The sequence below is a fragment of the Paralichthys olivaceus genome, chromosome 7, assembly GCF_024713975.1.
Source record: "Paralichthys olivaceus isolate ysfri-2021 chromosome 7, ASM2471397v2, whole genome shotgun sequence".
In the NCBI taxonomy this organism is placed as follows: domain Eukaryota; kingdom Metazoa; phylum Chordata; class Actinopteri; order Pleuronectiformes; family Paralichthyidae; genus Paralichthys; species Paralichthys olivaceus.
In genome coordinates, this window is record NC_091099.1 from 8,449,482 (window position 1) to 8,472,288 (window position 22,807).

Below are 22,807 nucleotides of genomic sequence, written 5' to 3' on the forward strand. Positions count from 1 at the left end.
GGGCTCGAAGGTCCTGAAAATTGCTGGTTTCCACTTCAATTAATCATCACATTTACTGGGTAGAAACTAAAAAGAAGAAGCTCAATGTTGACGATAATGCACTTCATGATAAATTACTTAACTATTGTTGTACTGATGTAACATAGTTTGAGAACACATAGTGGAGGTAAAGTATTGTGACTCGCGAACCCCTAAAGAGAAGCTTGCAGCCACATGGCGGTGGAAATAACCAGAGCACGGTGAAGAGCAGCAGCTTGGATAAACACTGAACTCGCCAGAATCCTTCCACTGCTTTTCAACCTTCTGCTGACCATGACCCATGTCTGCTCACACTTTCCCACAAGGCCCAATATATCACATCTGATGTCTCCATGTCTCCATACTTGACTCATCTCTATTTCTGTCCACTTATGAAATGATAATACATAAACTTGCTTTTTTTCTGTTGAGTTGCTGACTCTGAGGTGTCGTCTTCTTCAGATTACAGGTACATGTACAACCACTGCCCGGGCCCAGAATGGAACATTATGTGCAGGGGCTGCTGCGAGTATGACGTGATTCGCTGTAAGTGCCCGCTCCAGGGGACTCCGGTGGGCTACGCTGTGCCCTGCTGTCGAAACTCCATCAATGAGTGTGACCCCTGTATCATCCACCCAGGTAGAAACTTAGTGAACATGGAATAATTACTGCACTATCCTTTTTTAAGTTATCAGAATTAAGCACAGTCTTCATTATGTGCACATCTGTTCATTCAGCCTCTGAGATTTTGGTCTTGAATATCTGCCATCAGACTCAGTGCTGCCTATCAGCTACACAGCTGTTTGCATTGTAGCCTGACAACCAGTGTGACAGAAAGAGTGAAAATAACTTCTGTATGTGTGTCTGATCTCATTTCCTGGCTAACTTCACATTGACTCCCTCGCTTGACTTACTGGCAGAATCCTCGCGGACTGGCTGAGAGTGTGATCACACTTACTTTGATTCGTAAAAGACACGGTTGTAAATCAGTGTGTTTTTTATTGGGCACATCATTGTCTGGTGTGAAACATGTACAGTGCATAAAAAGAAAGCAGTAACCTGGAGACGTCGGCTCAACACATGTGCTGCAGCTAGCAACTAATTTTCTTCACTCTATTTTCCTACATGCCATTCACCTATAGAAGTCATGTTGTCTTCACAGCTTGAATACGCTCATGTTTTTTCCTTATGAGGAAAAAACAGCTGGTATTGAAGATACCTGTACGTCATGTTTTGCTGTTAAACACTCAGAAAAATGTACCCCAACCTCGACGACCTATCATAAATCCCCATGTGTACATCCTCAGCCCATGTTGTTGTTATAATTCATACCTGTGCTAAGGTTGAATGTTGCTTTTCAACTCCTGGTGGACAGAGCAGCCTTCTAAGTAAAAATCCATCCCTCCATGGAACCATTTCAGATGGTTTTCTCACCGTTTCTATTTTAGGAAGTAGCTGTGGTGGTGACAGATGAGCTTAATGAGTTTGCCAGAGCTGTTGAGGAAATGTATGTTAATGCAAAGTGTACCCAACTCTGACAAACAATAGCTGTTTTGTGAGACTAAATGTGATTTGTTTGTGCCTGTTGTCTTCTGGTCTTTCAGTCTGGCTCCTGCTTTACACCAATTTTTCCTCTGGCTCTACTTCTTTCAGGTTGCAGTGTGTTTGAGAACTGTAAGCGCTGCAACAATGGGACATGGGCCCCGAGGGATGACTTCTTCATTAACGGCAAATACTGCGCCGAGTGTCGGCCCGGCTGGTCTGGTGGAGATTGCATGAGTGAGTCTCTTCACTCGCCTAATTTCACATCCTACATGGCTTCACTATAAATAATTTCTCTATAGGCAAAATTAATAGCATGTACTTTCTCTTCTTCCCTGCTGATTTATCTCCTGTGCCAACTTGGAAGGCGGCCATATGCCCAGGAGATTTTCCATGAGGACCTGAATGACAAGTCAAGAGTCAACATTCAGGAATCCCGTAAAACAATTTAATGTGTTACATTTGGACACCGACTATACCTCTCTCAATATGGAAATATTCCACTACAGGGCACAAGAGGAATACATTTAATTAAAAGCAGAAACCTGGACAGGCAGCTGAAAGTGTTTGTTGGCCCTGTGCATATTGTGTTTATGCTCGTTTATGTCAATGAACACAACACAGAACATTTACAGGACCCTTGGAATCTTAAATGTAATTACCTTTGGTTTGAATGGTAACCAAAGCAGCTCGATGTTTATGCCTGGAATTATAATTAAGCTGTAATTAACAACTTCTGAATTTTCAATGGCTCCCCATCTCTACACAACCTCCAAAAATGAGATTCCTGTGTGTTTCAGAGTGTGGAGGAATACTCCGTAAACGGCAGGGCCACTTGGTGCTGGAAAGTTACCCAAACAATGCTCGGTGTGAGTGGACCATACAGGTGGACCGTCCCTTCACCGTAGAACTCAGGTATAATAATAAACAGTCTGTTTCTATGCTTGTGTACTTGACCTCATTTCCAAAATCTGCCCAAATCAGTTAGTATCACTAAACTTGCTCGTGATATGAGACCTATCTATTAAAATCTTTCTACTTAGCTAAATGCCAACATTTTGATGTTAAGCAGGTTTAACATTTGCTATATCTACAGTCATAGCTTAGCATGTTAGCATGCTAATATTAGCACAAATAACAGTCTGATTGGATTAATTTTTCACTTATTTGATTATACATAAAAGGGCTTTTTCTGAGTGATCAGTCAACTGACAGAAAGACAAATATTCAACCTTTTGAGTCATATAAGCATAAAAAGAGTCCAGTATCCCACCTTTGTGAATAATCTGAATAATTCACATGAATTCGCTTTCTTTAGTTTTTAGTTGATTTACTTTCTGCTGAAGAGAAGAGAAGCCCCTTGTGTTATACACCAGCAAAACAAGTGTACAATTGATATTTTAAGGATAAATGTGTCTGTGGAAACAAGGAATCTTTGTGTTAGCACAGTGCAGGTCACCACAGGTTAATCTGGCATTAAACCATCAGTTTTTTCACTGTCCATCTGTGTTAGTTATTAACGGCTGGCCCACTTCACTCAACTTTCCCCTTGGTTCAAATATTTCTGCAAGATATACATTGCAGACCAGTGGCAAGTCTACTACAGAGTTTGGAAACCGCAACACCCTGTCTAGTTTTTGCAGGAAAGTTATTACTTTTCAGTCCTGTGATAGATTTCTATTTCTGTCCTTTTCTCCATTACACATGCAATGTTTTACAGGCGAGCACTTGTGCAGGGGTTTAACAGAGCAAAAGCTCCATACAGTTGGATTCAGGCTGAGCGTGCAGTGAAGATGGCAGCGGTTTGTTGTGTGCATAAAAGACGTTTAATAAAAGATTTTCTCATAAAGCTTTGTAATAAACCATGAACTGTGACATATGTACAGTAGATGGCAGGGCCAAATCCGTTCAATAAGGAAACATATCAAGAAAAGCATGACTAATAATGTCATATTTTTTTATCCTGCAGTTATGACATAAATCCAGTAAAACCCCTGAATGAAAAGGCACAGCTGAGATATGTGATATAAAAATGGAAAGTTATTGGTCGGGTTGCTTACCAGTTACTGGGAGAGTCTTTTGTTTAATACACTTCTTTGTCATTACCACAGTATAATCTCATCACAGGCAACATACGTACTGAATTACAACTGGCATTAATTGTTGGAGCTGCTGCAGGCTCACATGTAGCATCACCATAAATCGTATTAGTCTACGCTTCCCTGACCAGAGGGTCTGTGATAAAGGATAAAATTAGAGGATTAGGGAGCATGTCATTGTTTTCTATGAAGTTCATCAGTCCTTCATGTCTCTTCCCGTCTAAGGCCAAGGGTATTACATCTGAAATCACAGAAAAAGGGGAAAGAAGACTCCTTTTGTGTTTTTTCCTATCCCGCCGGCAGTCATCTCAATGGCATTCTCTCACTGCAACCACACAACTTATGAAAGTGGGTGTACATTTCTTCTAACAGTCATTATCGTCACCTACATTCTCATTTTAATTGGTCCTACAGCCTATCCTTCCAGAGATTTAATACTGACTGTATTAAAACACACAAAGACATGTGAACACATTACCCTGAAATGTCACACCAGTAATCGCCACTTTGAACGACTCGCTTTGGAAATAATGTTGTGCAATCAACATGTTTATTCAGGGCTGATGAATTTATTTTATAGATGTTTAATGAGCACAGATCTGAAAACATAAAACACGTGTTTAAACTGGTACCAGTGATGCTGTTAATCAGTAGTAATTACTGCCAATTACATAAATGTTACGGCAGTCATACATGCACTTCAGCAATTTAATGGGAACATAATGAGCATTAATTGTAACTGATCATTAAATACAGGTGTGAGAAAATTCTTGAGAAATGACTTTAGATAGGCATCTCTTTTTGGTTTCCGTACTTACTGCACCCTTTTATGTTAGCTGCCAAGTGAGCTTCATTTTAAGTATTTAATATGTGCCCACACAGTTTTGAGGCAGTCAGTTCACACAGAGATATTGTGGCCTTACTTGCCTTTGCCTGTCACAGTCATGATCTCACTCACCTGTCTCTTTTGGGCTGAGTGCTACATCTCTGAATATCCACGAGTGAGCCAGTAAGTTACATTAGTGGTTGGCTTAGGGGCCTGTTACCGACTGAAGCTTCACCATTGGTCTGCCGCTGAGATTCAGGAGTTTCCCCCTGGACTTTACATAAATATGGATGGATGAAAAAATATCTTCTTTTAGACTAATATCTAATACCTTATATCTGATAGGCTAATATCCCAGATGTGAACGCTTCGAGTACTTTGACTTTTAAGTTTGGTGTCCCATCCACTAATATGGAGGTGGTGGGATTTAGGACCAATACTTTAGTCAGCCACCAGAGGGACGATCGAGATGCCATTGCTTCTCTTGTGGGGAGCTGTCATCAATAGCCGTCCTTCTTTATATTCAGTCTATGGTTTCCACATTGGCTGTTTGTTCTTTCAAGGACAAAATGAGAAAATGTCTTCCCTTTTGTGTCATGTGGCAGGAAAAGCACAATTTATAAGGAAATACATGATGAACTGAACCATTGTTAATGTTACACCTGTGCTTTTCCTACTATAACATTTTTATCTACCTCCTTGGTTTCGTAAATTGGTTTGCCCTGGTACTACTTCACAGCTGTAAACATCTTAGCTCCCATGACTCTTTGTTCCACTTAAAGAGAACTATTGACTGCTGTGGTGCCTGGTAAAAATAAGCCACATTTAACGCAACATTAAGATCAGTATGCAACGTAATTGTGGGCAAATCACACTCAGCTGTTAATGTATTCAGGAGCTGTAGTTATTGTCCATTACTAGTTTGCTGGCTGGAGGTTTTTAAAGCTCGGGTACCCTGATGCCAGCTGGTGTGGCTCTGCCAAGGAAAACAGGTGATCTCATGATCCACAGAAAATAGCAGGAATACAACGGAGCAATCAGCAAAAACCTCTACTGTTATTTCCTTCACTTCACCATCATATTGATAACATTTCCAATGTGGAATAGTTTTGTAGCTTTGTTCCCTTGGTGCCAACAGGTTTATGATGATGAGTCTGGAGTTCCACCATTCCTGTCGATATGACTTTGTGGAGGTCCGAGATGGTGACAGCATCAGCTCGCGAGTGATTGGTCGATACTGCGGGAGCAACAGACCGGCCGTGATTCAGAGTTCCGGGAACAGTTTACACGTACTCTTTGTGTCTGATGGTTACAAGAACTTTGATGGATTCTTTGCCACTTTTCAGGAGAGCTCAGGTAGGTTTAAATACCAATAACAGTCAACAACAACAATTATAATAGTATATCTAATCATATTAATTATCATGAAGATTTTACTTTGTATATTTCCAAGGACCATTCATGATATAATGCATTCTCTACCCAAAACCTATGACCTGTAGTCATACCCCAAGAGATATTTAAGTATTGTTTAATTACATTTAATCATTAATATGTAAGCATTGATTTTAAAACAGTAGCTCCAGAGTCCAGTGTATCTAATCCTTGATATGGCACTGACAACTACACATTTCGGCAGAAGCCTACATACCACTGGCAAAGTTTGCTCTGACCAAAATGTCCTCACTTTCCATAAATGACCTCACTCTCAAGGTTTTAAACTCAAAAGCAGACACACGCACACACGTGCACATGTGCTCACACTGTGCACGTATTCCACCCGTGCCAAAGCCAGATCTAGTAAAAGTAAACAGAGGCTCTCTGTGCAGAAATGCCCACCCATCTTTACAAATGAAAAGTCAACAAGACAGTAAACTGGTACCAGCTTTAAATTTGAATCCCTTAGAGTAGCTTGGTGTGGACAGCCATGTTTTGATATACATATTCTGTCATTCTGCAGCTAATAAATATAACAGTTCTTTTTTTATTGTACCCTAATGACATGAGTGCACGTGTGATCACAGCTTGCAGCTCTTCTCCCTGCCTCCACGATGGGACTTGTATCCTGGACAGTTCTTACACCTACCACTGTGCTTGTCTGGCTGGCTACACGGGCAAGAGGTGTGAAGAAGGTGAGTCTGACATATCTGAAATCCCTAAAGTCTGATCTTCCTTAAGAAATGGTGATATTTTATATTTCAGGGAAAAAAACAACCTGCAGGTTTTGCTCCAAGGGTGGAGCTGTGGGAATGACTTGAATTTTCCATCTCATGAAGCACCCGAAAGACGAGAGATTTGTACTGGCACTTACAAAATAACAGAATTGTTTTTGCAATTTTCATCTGAAATCAGACACAACCAGTGTAAGTAAATTAATGAGATTTACTTCATCCTGAAATCCCATTTTACTGTCGGTGACTCAGTTACAAAAAAGAGGTCTGTGGTTTCCCCTGTCCATGATTTATAGTCTTGGCCAATCAGCTTTTTAAGAAATATGAAATAACAAATATGTTATACTGATGAAATCAAGCAGCACTGAATGGACGATTGCATGAGCTCATACTGCTGTGGACTGGAACTAGCAGAGGAAATTCATCAAAGGGGGAAAGTAGTCCAACAAATATCTGGAGGTCTTAAGCTGAGGTGGAGAAAAAATACAGTAATTCTGAATTTGGTGAACTATTTTGGTTTCTGAAGATAGTCACTGTATAATTCGTGTGGGGTACTGCTCCCTCAGGGAGTGGCTGCAGTTATTTTGGCCTTCAAGCTAATTCATTTACGAGCGTTTGGACCTGAACCTTTCTTGCAAAAACAGTCCTCCTGATCCCCTCCCGTTTTTCTTATGGTGTCATTTTCAGGGCTAAATTCGAGTCTATGAAACTGATGGAGAAACAATTCCACTTATATAACAGTTTTTATTTGCCAGTTAGTTTTCATAGGAGGAGACACCTGTTACAAAAGAGGAGGGTGTAGCTGTTTTCATTCCACAGTGTGCATTCATCTGTGTTCCCAGGAATCGTCAGCTGTAACTCTTAATGGAACAGAGCTGGAACAACACTAATGACACATTTTGCAGAAAAAAATATAGTCTACATTTTCTGCTCCAGAGTCAGATGAAGAATTTTAAGTATGTTCCTGACATCAGACATTTTATGTCTGCAATAATCAACCTGTCAACTGCAGTAATCCTGAGCTGACACTTATTCTGCACGAGAGAATCTGACACATTATCACAGAAACTCAAGATAGGAAATAAATTCTCTTTTCTGTTGTCTCCTTGGCACAGTTTTAATCTGTTTTGGAGTCTAATCTGTTTTGGAGTGCAGTGTTCAGCATAGCTTCCAGGGTATTTATGAAAGGAATAATGATTCACTTACAGTATGTGTGTACTTATGCACACTGTGTTCACATTCCACCTTAATAACTCCAGACTCATGTCATTATGTCTGTGCACAAAATCTGACATGGAAAATGGATCATTCAGCAAAACACATGAATGCCCATGAAAGCACTTCAGGGTTCTTCAGTATAAAAAAGAACAAAAAAACCCCCACAAAGGTCAGCTACAGTTTACTTTTCTGTTTTTGGTTGGGCAGCAGACTTCTCAATCCCCCAAGGGACTGAAGGTTGGAAATGTCGTACAGCACAAACGCTCAGATTACAGGGAGGGTTCCTTGATTTGCAGCTATAAAACCACAGATCTGACCCAATTTAAAGTCAACAACTCAGAAACCCCCAGAGGGAGCAGTGTCTTAATTGGATGATAACAGTAGTGTTAACACATGTTTGAGTTTTTGTGATTTCACTTGTGGGTGGCAAAGAACTAGAAACTAGAAATAAAATAACATCCACACAGAAACAGCACATCACAACATGCAAAAGGAATTACACAATTTCCGTATTTATGACATGGTTCTGTGTGCTGTAGGCCGTCACATAACGGAGCTACAAGTGCGAGTCCAGAACCAAACGACCCAATCTTTACTTCCCCACTTCGTAAAATCTACTTTTACTACACTGGAAAATTTAACAGCTTTTATTGCATCTATTTCTTCCTCATTTACAAGCTGTGTGTTGAAGCCTTTAGCTGTGAATTGTTCACACTTCACCGGAATGGGTGGAACTGTTTATTAAAGAACGTCTAAGGTAGCTCTGGACATGTTTAAATGAAGAGTAATGGGTCTGAGAGCTTTGGTTTGTTGGGTACCTGTCCCGCCTGCAAACTCCAGAAGGGAATGAACTCACTGCAGTTTTATTTGTTTGTTTCTTTACAGCACAGAGATGCAGTAAACTGATGCTAAAGGAATGCTTGAAAATCCTCTTAAATCACTTATGCATGCTCCTCTTTTAATTAAAGAAAAAGGAAAATAGGTCAGCATGTGTTCATACGTAAACTGTGCCCGTGCCTGTTTTTCCACTCAGTGGTGGGATGCCGCAGGCCTCCGGTGCCCACCCATGGATCCACAAAGGGTGTGTTTCACCACTCGGGTGCTCGCATCACTTACCATTGTGACGCTGGGTTCGAGCTGCGGGGGGTTCGTTCTGCCATTTGCCTAAGAGACGGCACCTGGAGTGCGCCTGCCCCAGAGTGTGGTAAGACAATGATGTGAATTGTTTATTCCATTAAAATGTGGGGATCTGGAAAAGTCATATGTGTGTGTCATTTGCTCGTATTGGACGTCATTCATATTCCCCCAGAGATGGTACTGATTGCGGAAAAAGTCTGATGTTCTTTCCTGTCTCCAGTGCCAGTGGAAAGAGTCTGTGCTCTACCACGCAAGCCAACACACGGGGACCACTTCTTAGTTTATGGACCCAATGATGTCCTCATTGCACTGCAGTACCTGTGCTACCAACCCTATGAACTCAGTGGGACGTCCCAGAGAACGTGTCTCCCAAACAACACCTGGAGTGGGACGCCTCCTCTTTGCACCAAAGGTCAGACTGTGCAATATCTGTTATTCCAGATAGAATAGCTCAGACACTGCAAATAGTAAATATTAAAAATAATTAGTCAGTGCCTGGAGACATCCAGTGTGATGAGCCAAACTTGAACAAAACAGATTTGCAATCAGCAGCTAAATGAACAATCCAGCAATGATCTTTTTTATGTTCTTTGCCCACAGTGAATAACACACTCACTGAGACAGAAAAGGACAAAGACATAGAGATATACAGTAACAAAGATACCAATGAACCTAAAGAGAAGGACAGAGACAACACAACTGGAAAAAAAGAAAGCGTTGGAGGGAAAGATATAAATACTGAGCATGGGAATACAACAGCAGTCAACACAGAAGATAAATATACCAGGACCATTCCAGAGAAACCTGTGGCCGAGGACAGGAATGAAGGAGAGCTGGAGGGAAGAAATAGTGGGTCACTGAAACCTACTGAAGGCAGCAAAGATAAGGTGGATGGTAAAGAGCCAGATAACAGCCTGAACACAGTTGAAAAGGTGGAAACTGAGGGAGCAAAGCCACCTGAAAAAAAAGATGGCAGCCCAGACACAAACCTGGAAACAGAAAAGACGGATACCACAGAGACAGTTGTGATAAAAAACAAAGGACAAGAAGAGAAGGAAAGAAAAGAGGAGCAGGTGAATGGAAAAAGGGATAAGGACAAAGTTGGCCCCAATGATACTAAGCAGAGGACGGTCATATCCGAGGGTGAGAACACAGTGGAGATATTTGAACTGGAAATGACAAAGAACAACACAGTTACATCTGATGTAAAGGACTCAAAGACAGAGAATAACACCATAGCTTTGCCAGATCCCGGGAGGAGAATCATTCCCTCTCGGGTCAACATTACTCAGTACACTTTGTACAGGTCAACAGGTGAGGAAAACGGGAAACCAAAGGAAAAACCAACAATTGAAGAGGATAAAACAGAGAGAGCCCCTGCTGGCAAAACAAAAGAGGAGTTGGATAAAGAGGAGCAGGAGAAAGAGAAAGAGAAGGAGGTCAACCAAAGCTTCCCTGGTAAGAAAAAAATGCTTATTAAAATCTACTGTTCCGCATTTGTCTTTGACCTTCACCTCAGTTACTGTCTGTTCTCTTCCTGCAGAGAAAAGCTGCCCTCCTCTTCCCCGACTGTACCACGGCTACCACCAGGTGGTGCCAGGGTTGGAGCCTGAGATAGTGGAGTTCTTCTGTAACCACTCATACGCTCTCAGTGGTGATGCTCAACGTACCTGCCAGGCAGATGGAACCTGGAGTGGCAAACAACCCCTCTGTCTCAGAGGTACTGTTATAGCTTGATTCATTCATTAGTTTTGGTACATTTCATTAATGATTGGATACCACCTTCTAATAAGTACGAACACTTCACACAGCGTTTGATTGCAAAATGATGATCTAATAAATGATCATGGATTTCATGTTGTAAAGAAACGTGTAGTTCATAACAGCCAGGGTTCTGGAATGCTAAATGTCGATGTTAAATGCCAGCGAGTGAATTATACTGCTGTACAGCGATCCATCAAGCCTGGAGCTGTAAATGTTAATTGGTTCTTAATGGATTTTGGTCTGACTGCTCTGCAGCTCTTTGCAAAAGGCTTAACTTTCCTAATGAGTAAAAGCAAGTTATGTTGTTCAGCAGAATTTTGTTATTTTAGAACAGAGCCAAGCTAACCGTTATTTTCACTTTCCCCCAGTCTTTATGCAAGGCCAGGCTAACATACAGAATGTGAGTAGTGAGGTAAGGTAAGACAAGATAAGCTAGAGATAAGATAAAATAGAGATAAGTTTACGGCAGCAGATAAGTCAGGAAGACAAGAGATCATGTGAAAGTATAAAATAGAATGAAATAGCAAATAAAAAAATGTAAATAAAAAACACCAGATCTTCTCAAGCTGTGTCAATTATATAGAAGGGACTTTGAAGTATTTATTGTGTGTGTTATGAGTGTGTGTTCATATATGTGTGTTTATTTTTAGCGTGTCGGGAGCCCAAAGTGTCAGAGTTGGTTAAACAAAGAGTTCTGCCACCTCAGACACCATCCAGGTATTTTTAAGTGCTCTGACTTATAATATTCCAAGTAGTGACTTAATGATTACTCACATCATTCAGTTCAGTTTTTTACACTCACATTCCCCTCTTCCTCTCCCCTCAGGAAGACACCTGTGCTCAAGCTCTTCAGGGCCTCTGTGCTGGGCCCTCAGCTGCAGGCCCCCACTAAAGGACCCCCGGTCATTCCCCAGCTGCCCCAGGGCTTCCACCCCCTCTACACACACATAGAGTACGAGTGCGCTTCTCTCTTCTACCAACACTCTGGCAGTCCTCGCCGCACTTGCTTGAAGACGGGGAAATGGAGCGGGCGTCATGTCTCCTGCTCACCAGGTGAGGGCAGCAGAGGATTGGTAGATGAGGTTACCCAAAGAAACAACAACATACTCACACAGTAGAAACGCACTGGCCCATATAAACATGTGATAGATTTAAGGGAAACCAAACATTAGTGTTTTTGATAAAGCGTTGGGCCATCACAAGCCGCCAGAAAAACTCCAGAGTGCTGCAGCGTCGGTTCTACAAGTTTTTGGATCTGATCCTGAACAAACATATTCCCTACATGTGGTGTTTGATGATGTTGGTGGAGAGTCCTGTTGAAATATCCCCCCTAGGTGTTCAGTGGGTTGCCATCACCATAGCATATGATCACATACTCATCAGAACTTTCAGGGACCCGAGCGGTGACTCTTTTCACTTGTCAGGTTTTTCCTTTAATTTGTCAATCATCTGTATTTGATTCCAGTGATTTCACTCCCACACATCTACAGTCATATGTGGATTCAAAAGTAATGCCCACTAGGGGCGCATGCACAGCAGCACTTTCTAAAAATACAGTTCACTCCCTCTAATTGCCGACATTGAGCAATACCTTGTCAGCTTCTTCACCCGTCTCACTGGGATTCATGTGAGCCAGAGAGCTGCAGGCCTCTCATTACGACTCTGTGAAAGCTCCCTCGGCTGCTAAGTAGGAATGCCATTAGCTGACATGTTCGGCAGAGCTGTGATGAGGGGACAAGAGTCTGACAGCAGCTTGGATAGAAGGAGGTTTCCTCCAGGCTTTTGATGAAGTGTACAACTACACATGCATCTTCTGTCTGTGAAGTATCATCAACAGCAATATCCATCAAAATAATGTTAATAAAAGCACTTTGCAAAACACTACTTTACAATAGGCAAGGCAGGGAAAATGTTCTTGTATAGGGCATTATCATACACAGACACAGAGGTCATTCAATGAGCTTTATGGAAATAAAAGAAGAAAAGTAAAGATCAGAAGCATAAAAAGTATAGAAACACAACAAAGCACAAACTATAAATCAGGTTATGTGAAGTTCAAGTGCAGGATTAAGTGATTAAGTGAAGGCCCTGGAGTGCAGGTTATGGCTGGGACAGATAATAAACAAAACACAAAATCAATTAAAAAAAGAACCATTCATTGTTTAACAGCTCACATAAAATCAGAACAGACTTTCCATTGGAAGTATGATTTTTTTAGAAAGAACTTAACAGATGAAGCTGAGTCAGATGAGCAAGTCGTTCGAGAGCTTTGGGGCCCGGGTAGAAAAGCTCTGTCCCCCTCATTTTTCTACCTGGTCGACCTCTGGACGAGGATCCAAAGCAGCGCAAAGGTTCATATGGGATTAAAAAATCTTCGATATAATCACGAACCAGGGCTTTAGAAGTGATCAACAATATCCAGTGAGTTTAAAGTGGCTAAAACAGTTTGGCTGAAGAAATCACATGTAGCACAGATGTTTGTCCTTTGTCCCAGATGATGATAAAATAATGACCCAGCAGTTCTGTCATTGATTTAAATGGGAAAACTCTTGTTTACGTAACATCAGGTCACACATTGCAAATATTCACAGTTTGAGTTTAGTTGGGAGTCTGAGAACTGGTTTCATCTGATTTCAGATAGTTTGGTCTTAGTGGAACAATTAATTCAGAACATGGTGGGAAAGACTGTAAATCCATTCAAACCAAGTCCTCCTAATTTGTTTTGTTCTACAGCCGTTATACATTAGTCTGATACCATGAAACGAACGGTTATCCTCAGCTGCTTTCACTCACTGCCAAGACTAATCAGACAAGGAAGAAGACTCTCCATGCTCTTTATCTCACACTCTATGAGTGGTTTCCTGTTCTATGCAGAGTGGAAGGAATGAGACCGGTCACTTAAATCAGTATGAAGGAATCACAAAATGGCCTGTTTGTTCTGATTCCCAACCTGAAAAGGTGTTGGGTCTGCGGGCAGCCGTAATAAAGAAGCTCTGCACACATCCAGTATCAACACTGGAGGTAGAGTCATCTCATTCTAGTTGAAATCTGAAACCTTATCTCCGTCATTGAAACATTTTGGTGAGGGTACAAATAATAAAATATACATTTAGACATTTTCTTTTGTTCATTTTAAAGATCTTCATTGCATTAAAAGTTCTCTCCCATTCAAGATATATGGCAAAACTGGTCGTTTTATATGTTGCTTCATTTGTGCCACTGCTTTGCATTTTTAAACAGTGTTTAAAATACAAGCTTAGTGCCACAGCAGTGAATGTTGACACAGTCTCTGTTCAAGTCTAATTTTATCCTGTCTTTTTTTCCTGCTGCCCCCCCCATGATCATGGTTTCGCTCTCATCCTGTCACCCCTTCTTCGGAAGTGTGTGGGAAGCATCCAACCTTTGACCAAGAGAGGCCAGCAGAGGCTCACTGGCCTTGGCTGGCAGCCATCTACCGCCGCTCCACCAACGGCATAAAGACCAAGGTGACCAAGGCAGACAGCCTGGCAGGGTCCCTGAAGAAGGATGGCGGAGCAGGAACTGGCAGCCATGATCATGCTGCTGACTGGCAGCTGGTGTGCAGCGGGGCTCTGGTCAACCAAAGGAGTGTTGTGGTTGCGGCTCACTGTGTGACGGAGCTGGGGAAGGTGTATCCTCTGGATGCAGCCAAGATCAAAGTGGTGGTGGGGAAGTATTATCGTGACGACCGCAGGGAAAGTAAAGGTCTTCAACACCTGAGGGTAATCTGCTTTAAAAACAACACAGTCAAAGCGTCACAACATCTTACTTATAACACAAGGTTCAATAAAAGGCTCATATTTATTTTTAAAGTGCACAATATATATTTCTCTTTGTCCTCTAGGTGGCCTCCATTGCAGTTCATCCAAACTACGACCCCAATATTCTTGACTCTGACATAGCTGTGGTCAAGTTACTGGACAAAGCGAGGATTGGGGAGAAGGTCCAGCCCCTCTGCTTCTCGGAAAGCCAGGGAGAGGTGACCTCCGGACACGGGCTTGTGACAGGCTGGTCCCCACTGCCCGATTCCAGTTTAGGCGCTGATGAGAAGGCGAGGGTTGGGCTAGTTCGCCTTGCTGATGTGGTCCCTTGTGAGCAGCAGTATGCTCGTAACGGCGTCCCGGTCAGTGTCACAGAGAATATGCTCTGTGCCAGCCAGAAGCCCGACTATGGAGCCTCTAACATATGCCCCTCTGATACTGGGGGAATCCTCGTTCTCCCTGCGCTCTCAGACAACCAGCAGCCCCCTCTGAGCTTTACACCAGTGCAGGGGCAGAACAAAGGGCTGTGGAGGCTCCTGGGACTGGTCAGCTTTGGTTATGACCAAGGGGAGTGTGATCCTGACCTCTACACAGTCTATACACATGTAGCCAACTTCAAAGTATGGATAGAGCGCAATATGAAATAAACATCATACTCGCTGACTCACCAGGTTCCCCCCTATGCTTCTAAAATATCCAAATGCCTTTATATCTCACCATCCTCTCCCTTCAGATTTCAGTCTGTTCATCCTTTCTATTCTTGTGTTTTTTGGTTTTATGCACAAGGGCATTTTCTTTTTCTAAATGCAGAAGCAACACTGGACAACACAGTGCTCTAACTGAAGAGGGTGCTAACGCATTAGATGTGCTGGGCATCAACCTTTAAACGAGAAGACTAAACGTTCAGGTCCCTCAGCCCGAGGTTACAGACCTAAAAAATGACCAGAAAAACATTTCAAGCCTCCGGCAGATGATGGTCTGTGTTGTAATCAATGTACATATGTTGTAATGTACTGAATTATTCTATCGATTCATATGACTCTTGAGATGTACATATTGTATGAGAGACCAAAAAATAATGACGTTTTTAATTAAATGAAATATGGGTGCGGTAAAGCTTGTCAGAGTGATTGCTTTTCATGCACAAATACATCCTGCTGGCGAGGAACAGAGTTAATACGTCACATTGAGACGCTGGGAAACACCTCACATTTGCTCCATGAAGAACACAGTGGGTCTGTGCTGTGGTGCAAATGAATCCAGGTCAGGGCGAAACGCAACCATAAACAGAGCACATTATTCACAGATCAATTCTCACTTCTGTGCTCAAATTAAATCAATTACTTCCATTCTGACCCTCCTTCATTATTCAGACGTGAGTTTACATAGATAGAGGCTCTGCAGCTCATATTGAGTAATTATTTCTCCATCTGTGGGAGCATCACTAGAGAAGCTCAGCTTTGGCTCTTTTCATTAAATTTTTGGGATTCTAAATATTTAGTTTACAAGGGGGCTTTATATGAATTAATTTAATTTAATTTCTGTAAATTGCAAATAATGACAGTGGTAAAATCATCCAAATACCTTAAAACAACAGAGCTGTAGAAAGATGCACTGCACAGATGTCCCTGTCTATGACTGTGACACTTTAACTGTGGCAAATAACGGACTAACTACATATTGTACAATCCCTCCCCTGGTCCTTATAGTATTCTTATTTTTTATTTTTTATTTCTTTTTATATATTTGCATTTATACTGGCTACAAATACACCACAGCAAATTCCTTGCATGTGTTAACCTGCCTGACAACACAACCCGATTCTGATTCCAGAAGTGAAAAAAATGGGGGGCAGTGCTTAAATGAAATTATCTGAGTCTTCAAGCCTCGGGCAGTAAGATCCAGAACTGAAGGTTCCTGATCATTAAAATCTTGATTTAGGCTGCAGTCAGAGGAACCCTGGATCAGGATGTGTTCTCCAGAGTACAAGAAAGTCAGCCGTAAAACTGCGAGTCAGATAATGAAGACCTTTAAATTTCAATCACTGAAAGCACATGACTGATATACGAGCTCCTTTCATACGCTTGCAGGCAAATGATTCCTCGTCTTGACATGGAACCACCTAAGCATTTATTTGGAGTCCTTCCTCTGATGGGTCGATTCGGGAGTATTTGGAGTCAGTGTAGATTGGGGAGTGTGTAAGGAGGAGATGCATGTAATCTGTGGTGCAATGCTTTATAAAAACCTGTTTTGGGAGCATGAGCACCACAATAACACCCTAAACATTTGTGTTATCAGCCACAGTTTTGTGTCAAGATTCTGTGTCTTTAGATGTATTTTCTGATCTTCACCCATATTCTGTGGTATTTCGTCACAAGATATTTAGCTGTAACCTAGCGTCCCCCTTCAAATATAAACCCTGAGTTCAGAACTAAACAGCTGGTGAATGACTTTAGACTAGACGTGCCACAAAAGGGATCACATAAAATATAACTTGGCCTCATCATATATTATAAATATTCCAATTCATTTACAATGTTCAAATATTAAAGCCTGACTTGCAGGAGCCCTGCAAGTGGGGGATTTTCTGAAACCTTGAGTACATGAGCAAATCTCGACATGTCCCAGATTATGATCCCTTCAGGCAAAGCCATAAATCTGGAGGGCAGGGCAATGTGGCAATTAAAAGACACATTTTAGGATGGGCTTTTGGAAAGTTTTATTTCATTTTATCATCTTCAATTCATTTTGTATATCTTCTAAGGCATATTTAAGTTTTCAATTGTTATAATAATTACAAATATTCCAAATTTGATTTCAAAGGACCTTCAACAACACATCATAAGGGCGGTTTCAAAAAGAACCAGAGAATTTACTCGTTCTTTTCTAGGTCTTCCTGTTAAAAATATCCAGCCACCAATAAAAATTGGTGTAAATCTTCTCAGATCGTGAATTCAACGTATCTGCCTCATTGCCTTTTTCCACACTCCACAAAAACAACACCTATCAAAGACTTTCTGTCTTTCCTTCCCCCCAATTTACTGAGGCTGAACAACAGCTCAGTATGGTCCCATGTTTCCCAGAGGAGAGGCCTGTCCACTTGGGCTGGGAGACTGTCCTGTTCACAGGCCCTGGTTCGTTCACAGGGCATCATCAATAGAAACATGGGCAGCTCTTAACCCAAAGCTGACTGGCCTGGGAATAGTAATCCTGAGCAAAGTACCTGGGTAATGATGAGAAAATGCTTCCATGAGAACTCTGCAGTTAATGCTGGAGAGGCGGAGGGGTAAGATACTTAACACCGGACTTAAACCAAATGTTTAGGTTTCTGTCCAGTTTCCCAGTCAGGCTGACGGACCCTCTGTGCTTTGTCCTCAGACTGAGGAGAAAAGCCCTTTGAACTGAAATACCTTGGCACCAAAAATCTGCACACAGCTCCACTGTGAGTATTTTGGTGTGATGTTCCAATGTGAGACTGCTAATGTGATGTTCTGAAACATTGACATTCACAGGATGAGCCGTATGTTATTCTATAGAAAACATTTATTTTATAGAATAAATATGAAGAAAGTGGTGAATTTGCGGGAACTACTTTAAACTGCGGATTGGTACAGATTTGTCACACTAGCAAGTATTTATGGCAAAATAAACAGCAGTGTACATAAATAATGTGGCACATTCATTTGTTTTAATGGATGCTTATGGCATTGAAAAATAAGCTTGTGTGATGTGGCTTTGTAAGAAATATATTTTGGAAGAATTAATATATTTTAATATACAGAGCATGGGAGTAAAGAACGTTACTCGTTACACTCACTCAGAATGTTTGCAGACCTTTTTTGACAGCGTGAATAGAGATTTTCCTGAAACGCTTGTCACAGCGATTAAAATAAGATATTCCGCTGGATTTAAAAAATATATATAATTATCCATACATGGGCAAACATGTGGACATTTGGGAATGTCCAACTACCAATTTGTTTTTAGGGAGGGTCCTGAACACACGCCACTACCCCTACATCACAGAGAAATGGGAAAAAACTACCCCTTCACAGCCACATGCAAAACGAATGGGTTGGACTAATTGGGACGGGGCCTTGGTGTTCGCTTGTTTGTATTATAAAGTGACACTAGCCTTATTCTTTTAGTGGAGATGTGGTTACTGCCTTATAATATTATCCCCTGCACCCCCATTTTTACAAATTGTACCTTGAGAAACTCATCGTGCTACACCCACAACCACTCCTATTCAAGCCCTGTGATATATACTGTCTGAGCCTTAACCGAGCGGGGTATTATGCAGTCATTACCTATCATATATGACTATATCAAATGGAAGAAAGTCATTTATACACCGCTACACATCCATGAATAAACATACAAGACACTGTTTCAACACACAAAGCAATTTTGCTGTATTGATGTAAAGCCCCAGCTGTGTTTTCATCCATATGCAGGCATGCGACTGGATTGCACAGCCGAATGTGGCAATATGATTTATAGATGTGATTGTTTGACTGTGACAGCAGCTGCAGGAAGCCTGCAGGAAATCTAACGGCAGCTACTGAACTGAGAAAGAGAGTGTGTGTGCGTAAGAGAGTGATAGGGAACCGGAGAATGGGAATATAGAGATGGTACAATAGAGAGAGGATGAATGGAGACAGAAGGATATACACAGTATATGCATGTGTTCACAGGTGTAGTTCCTTTGTCTGGCCAGTCAGTAAAATTCTTTCAGTTTCACTGTTCTTGTTAACGTACCATTTACCATCATCAAAACCAATCTTTCAAACATACAAGGCATAGCACACAGTTCAATACTTGCATTTACCGCCTCTCCCAAGGGGTGTTTGTGAAGACTTGCCACTTTTATTACCCTCGAACAAGCTGGTAACACTTTTCTGGGTTTGCTGATTGCTCCTAAGAAGCCATCACCACTGGGCTAAATCCTTTAAGGCCCATCGTGTTGGTGCAGGTGTAAATGGTAACTGTATATCATGGATTCTTACTAAAACAGCTTAATATGGTGCATAATACTTAAAAAGTAGAGTTCTAAAAAGCAGCCGAAACTGAAAGTGACATTTGAGCTTGACATGATCAATGCGTGAAGAGAAGGACCAAAGTCCTGTAGTGTTTTTAAATCCCCAGAGCTGCACTGAATACACTGGAGACCAACTGATTTACAACATTTGCTGCCCTGTTTTTATCTGTAATCTTTTTGGTGTCGCTGCGACGCCGCCGCCAGCGAAAGGTTGAGATAAAAGACTAGAAACCTGTGAATCAAAGGAGTGATTGAACGAAGCTAACTGCCCAACGTGCTTCATAGTTGGACAACGATTTCTCAATGGAAGAGAACAGACTGGAGTCACAGAGATTAGCTCATTGGAGTCAAGTCATAAAGACTAATATCTGTATCTGCTCTATATTGCATACACTTTTTTTTTCTAATCGGTTGACATTGAATAGAAAATGATTGAGCACCAAACCGACTATCCCTCTGCTTAGCATAAAGAAACATTCTTTGCACATCCACGTGTAGGAGCAACTCAGGGCCATATGATTGTCTCTGTCTCATGAACCAGTACTGGAAGGTGATCTGCAAATACCTAAAATTTCAGGGAGGGTTTACTTGCAGCAACGTGCAGCCAAGGTCAACAGAGCAGGTCATACGTCAGAAATATTACACAACAGCAAACTTGGAGGGTCGTGTTACTACAGTAACTAAGACGCATCAGAAACTATTGCTATATGGGGAGGCTCAATCTCATATTAAATAGGCAGTGGATAGCTTAACTCACATTGGAGCTTTCGTATCAACACACTTTTATTAAGACATCTGTCTGTGAGCAGCCTCATCCTAGAAAATACTTCTTCCTTCTTCCACCTAACTTCTTCCTTTACATCCTATGATTTAAATGGCCCCTAGAGGCCACCCAACAATAAAACATTACTATAGGTCCTACATGCACAGGCAACCTATGTTTTATAACATCTCACCACTACATTAATCAGCAAGTAAACTGATGATGTAACATTGGTATCTGGCAAACCAATAAGCCTGGAGACCTGTTAGGAATTATGAGATTTTTATAAATGTTTGAAACAGTGGAACAAAACAACTGAATATAGGTGAGGAGCTTGGATCAGCAGAAGGGTAACAGTCATAAAGCACGACGAAGAAAACAAACATATTTCAACGTGCAAACAAAGACACGATGATTGAACACAAACACTAAGAATTAAACCACATAAAAACAGAGCTGCTACGATCACAGTGGACACACAACAATCTGGAGAGGAGTGATTGAAGAGCCGGGGATTTTATACTGGAGTTGATGAGTGGCCTGATGGAAGACAGGTGTGAAGACTGATGGTGGAGGGACGAGCCAATGACCAACTGGTGAGAGGGTAGAAGTCCAGGGGGAAGACCACGCCCACACACACTGGAGGGTGAAAAAACAGAGGAAACATCCCAGATCCTAGCAATTAATATTTGATTTCATTAGTATAGTCATAAATCTACACATTTCCAAGGGAATATCATTTCCTGTGACATGTTTTTGCTGGACTAACCATCTACAGGTACAAAACAATCCTATGTTAGTGGTACAAATTATTCTCAGTTTAAAAAATGTCAACATTATCATTCAACTTCTTTAAAAAAAAAGAAGAATGAGATGATTGACAAAAAGCACAACTTCTCTCATTCTCCCTGTCAGCACAGATATTATATCATCCCGCCCAAACCTGCTCATTCTCCAATAGCTCAAAGCATTTTCTATTGGAATATGAGCTAACCTGAGTAGTCGCTCCACTACTGACTCCGTGTTTGGCTCTGGCTTTTTTTCTTGGAACAGTTTGGGGAATTTTCTCTTATTAGTCCCTTCGCTCATGAGTAGTCTGATGAGCAGTGTTTGCACTTTAGTTAGATTGGATGACCGCGAGTGCTGCTGTATCACAATCCTGGGGAGGTCTAAGAACAGCTTTTTTTCAGATCAGCTCAGTTTATTATGAATTTTTGAAGGTTGACGGGTCTATCTACGTCAAATCTAGAAAACATGATTCTACAGGCCAGTAAATTCTGGAAAGCAAACTGGATTGTGCAAAGTAACGTCTAACTGTCTAAAGTCATGCTCGAAGGATGAAAAGCCTGATGTCACAGTGAGGGGAAGTAAAAGCTCAAACAGGGGTAACAAACTTTCTGGAGTATGGAGGAAAATTCAGATCAAACACTTTCCATGTAGCATATACTGGCACCAGACAACGCTCAACTTTCAAAGTGCCACTTGAGTGCTTGACAGGTAAACCTATGTTTTAGCCATTTGAACAAATGACCCTCTGTTGCTGTCAGCGTCCATGGTTGCCTCACAAACAAGAAACATCTAAATATTTCTTTCCCAGCAAATAACACATTGGGTAGAAATAGGAAATCACTTCCCAGTTGAGTTATCATTCTATATTTCCTTGTTTTGTATTTAAATTGTGTTTGCGTTTTTACGATGTGCAGCAACTCTGAACTTTGTTATAATTACTTTTAAAAAGACGTCTCTCACCAACTCATAAACAACGTAAATGTCCAATATGTCACTCAACAAAGAATTAACCAAACATGACATTGATTTAATTGATTTCCTTTCAGTCATTGTTAGGATACAACATGTTCTAGGTCCACCTCCTCCAGTGATAGATGGATAGATAGATAGATAGAACAATTACAAAGCACAAATGAAAAACAATCATCAAATACAGCGACAATGAATCACAGCACCGTCCTGAAGTGTCAAATCTTTCCTCCCGCCCCTCTCCTACTTACATTTACCATATATTCTAGTTTACATTTATTCAGGTTTACATGGATTAACAAAGGCTAAAATGAAATGCATTAGTTCTTCAGTATAAATTGTGTGACATAATATGATGTAGGAGATTATAGATACTCTAATGTTGAACCGGAGCCATGAAATAATAAAGGTATTAAAACCAGATTGTCCTGAGGATGAAGAGAGCAGCTCATCCTCTGCATGTTAAGTCACGATCTGAGGGGAAAGGATGGTTTCTACTGTCAGGAGAAGGTTTGTGTGGTTTTGGCACTTCTCCCTCTCACAAACAGGTTTTTGCATCCACTCTGTGTGAATCTGTGAGCGTGAGAGAGAGAGGGTGAGAGAGGATGGGTACCGTATAGGCTGCACCCTCAACCAACGGGAGCTGGCAGTCCCATGAAGAGGGGGGAGACGGGCGGAGGAGGTGGGTGGG

General features: G+C 41.4%; 1 protein-coding gene across 2 annotated transcripts in view; it reads left to right on the top strand.

Annotated features, from left to right (window-relative positions):
- The window catches only part of pamr1b (peptidase domain containing associated with muscle regeneration 1b), a 61,128-nt gene extending 45,458 nt beyond the window's left edge, over positions 1-15,670 (top strand). For both annotated transcript variants that reach the window (XM_020078955.2, XM_020078954.2), the window contains 13 exons: positions 481-657; positions 1,672-1,797; positions 2,361-2,475; positions 5,624-5,841; positions 6,510-6,617; positions 8,908-9,078; positions 9,232-9,423; positions 9,612-10,469; positions 10,555-10,731; positions 11,426-11,492; positions 11,602-11,828; positions 14,157-14,515; positions 14,638-15,670. In XM_020078955.2, the coding sequence (XP_019934514.2) occupies positions 492-657; positions 1,672-1,797; positions 2,361-2,475; positions 5,624-5,841; positions 6,510-6,617; positions 8,908-9,078; positions 9,232-9,423; positions 9,612-10,469; positions 10,555-10,731; positions 11,426-11,492; positions 11,602-11,828; positions 14,157-14,515; positions 14,638-15,201 (3,348 nt within the window). In that variant the 5' untranslated portion in view covers positions 481-491 and the 3' untranslated portion in view covers positions 15,202-15,670. The remainder of the gene's footprint in view (positions 1-480; positions 658-1,671; positions 1,798-2,360; positions 2,476-5,623; positions 5,842-6,509; positions 6,618-8,907; positions 9,079-9,231; positions 9,424-9,611; positions 10,470-10,554; positions 10,732-11,425; positions 11,493-11,601; positions 11,829-14,156; positions 14,516-14,637) is intronic.
- The last annotated feature ends 7,137 nt before the right edge of the window (positions 15,671-22,807 follow it).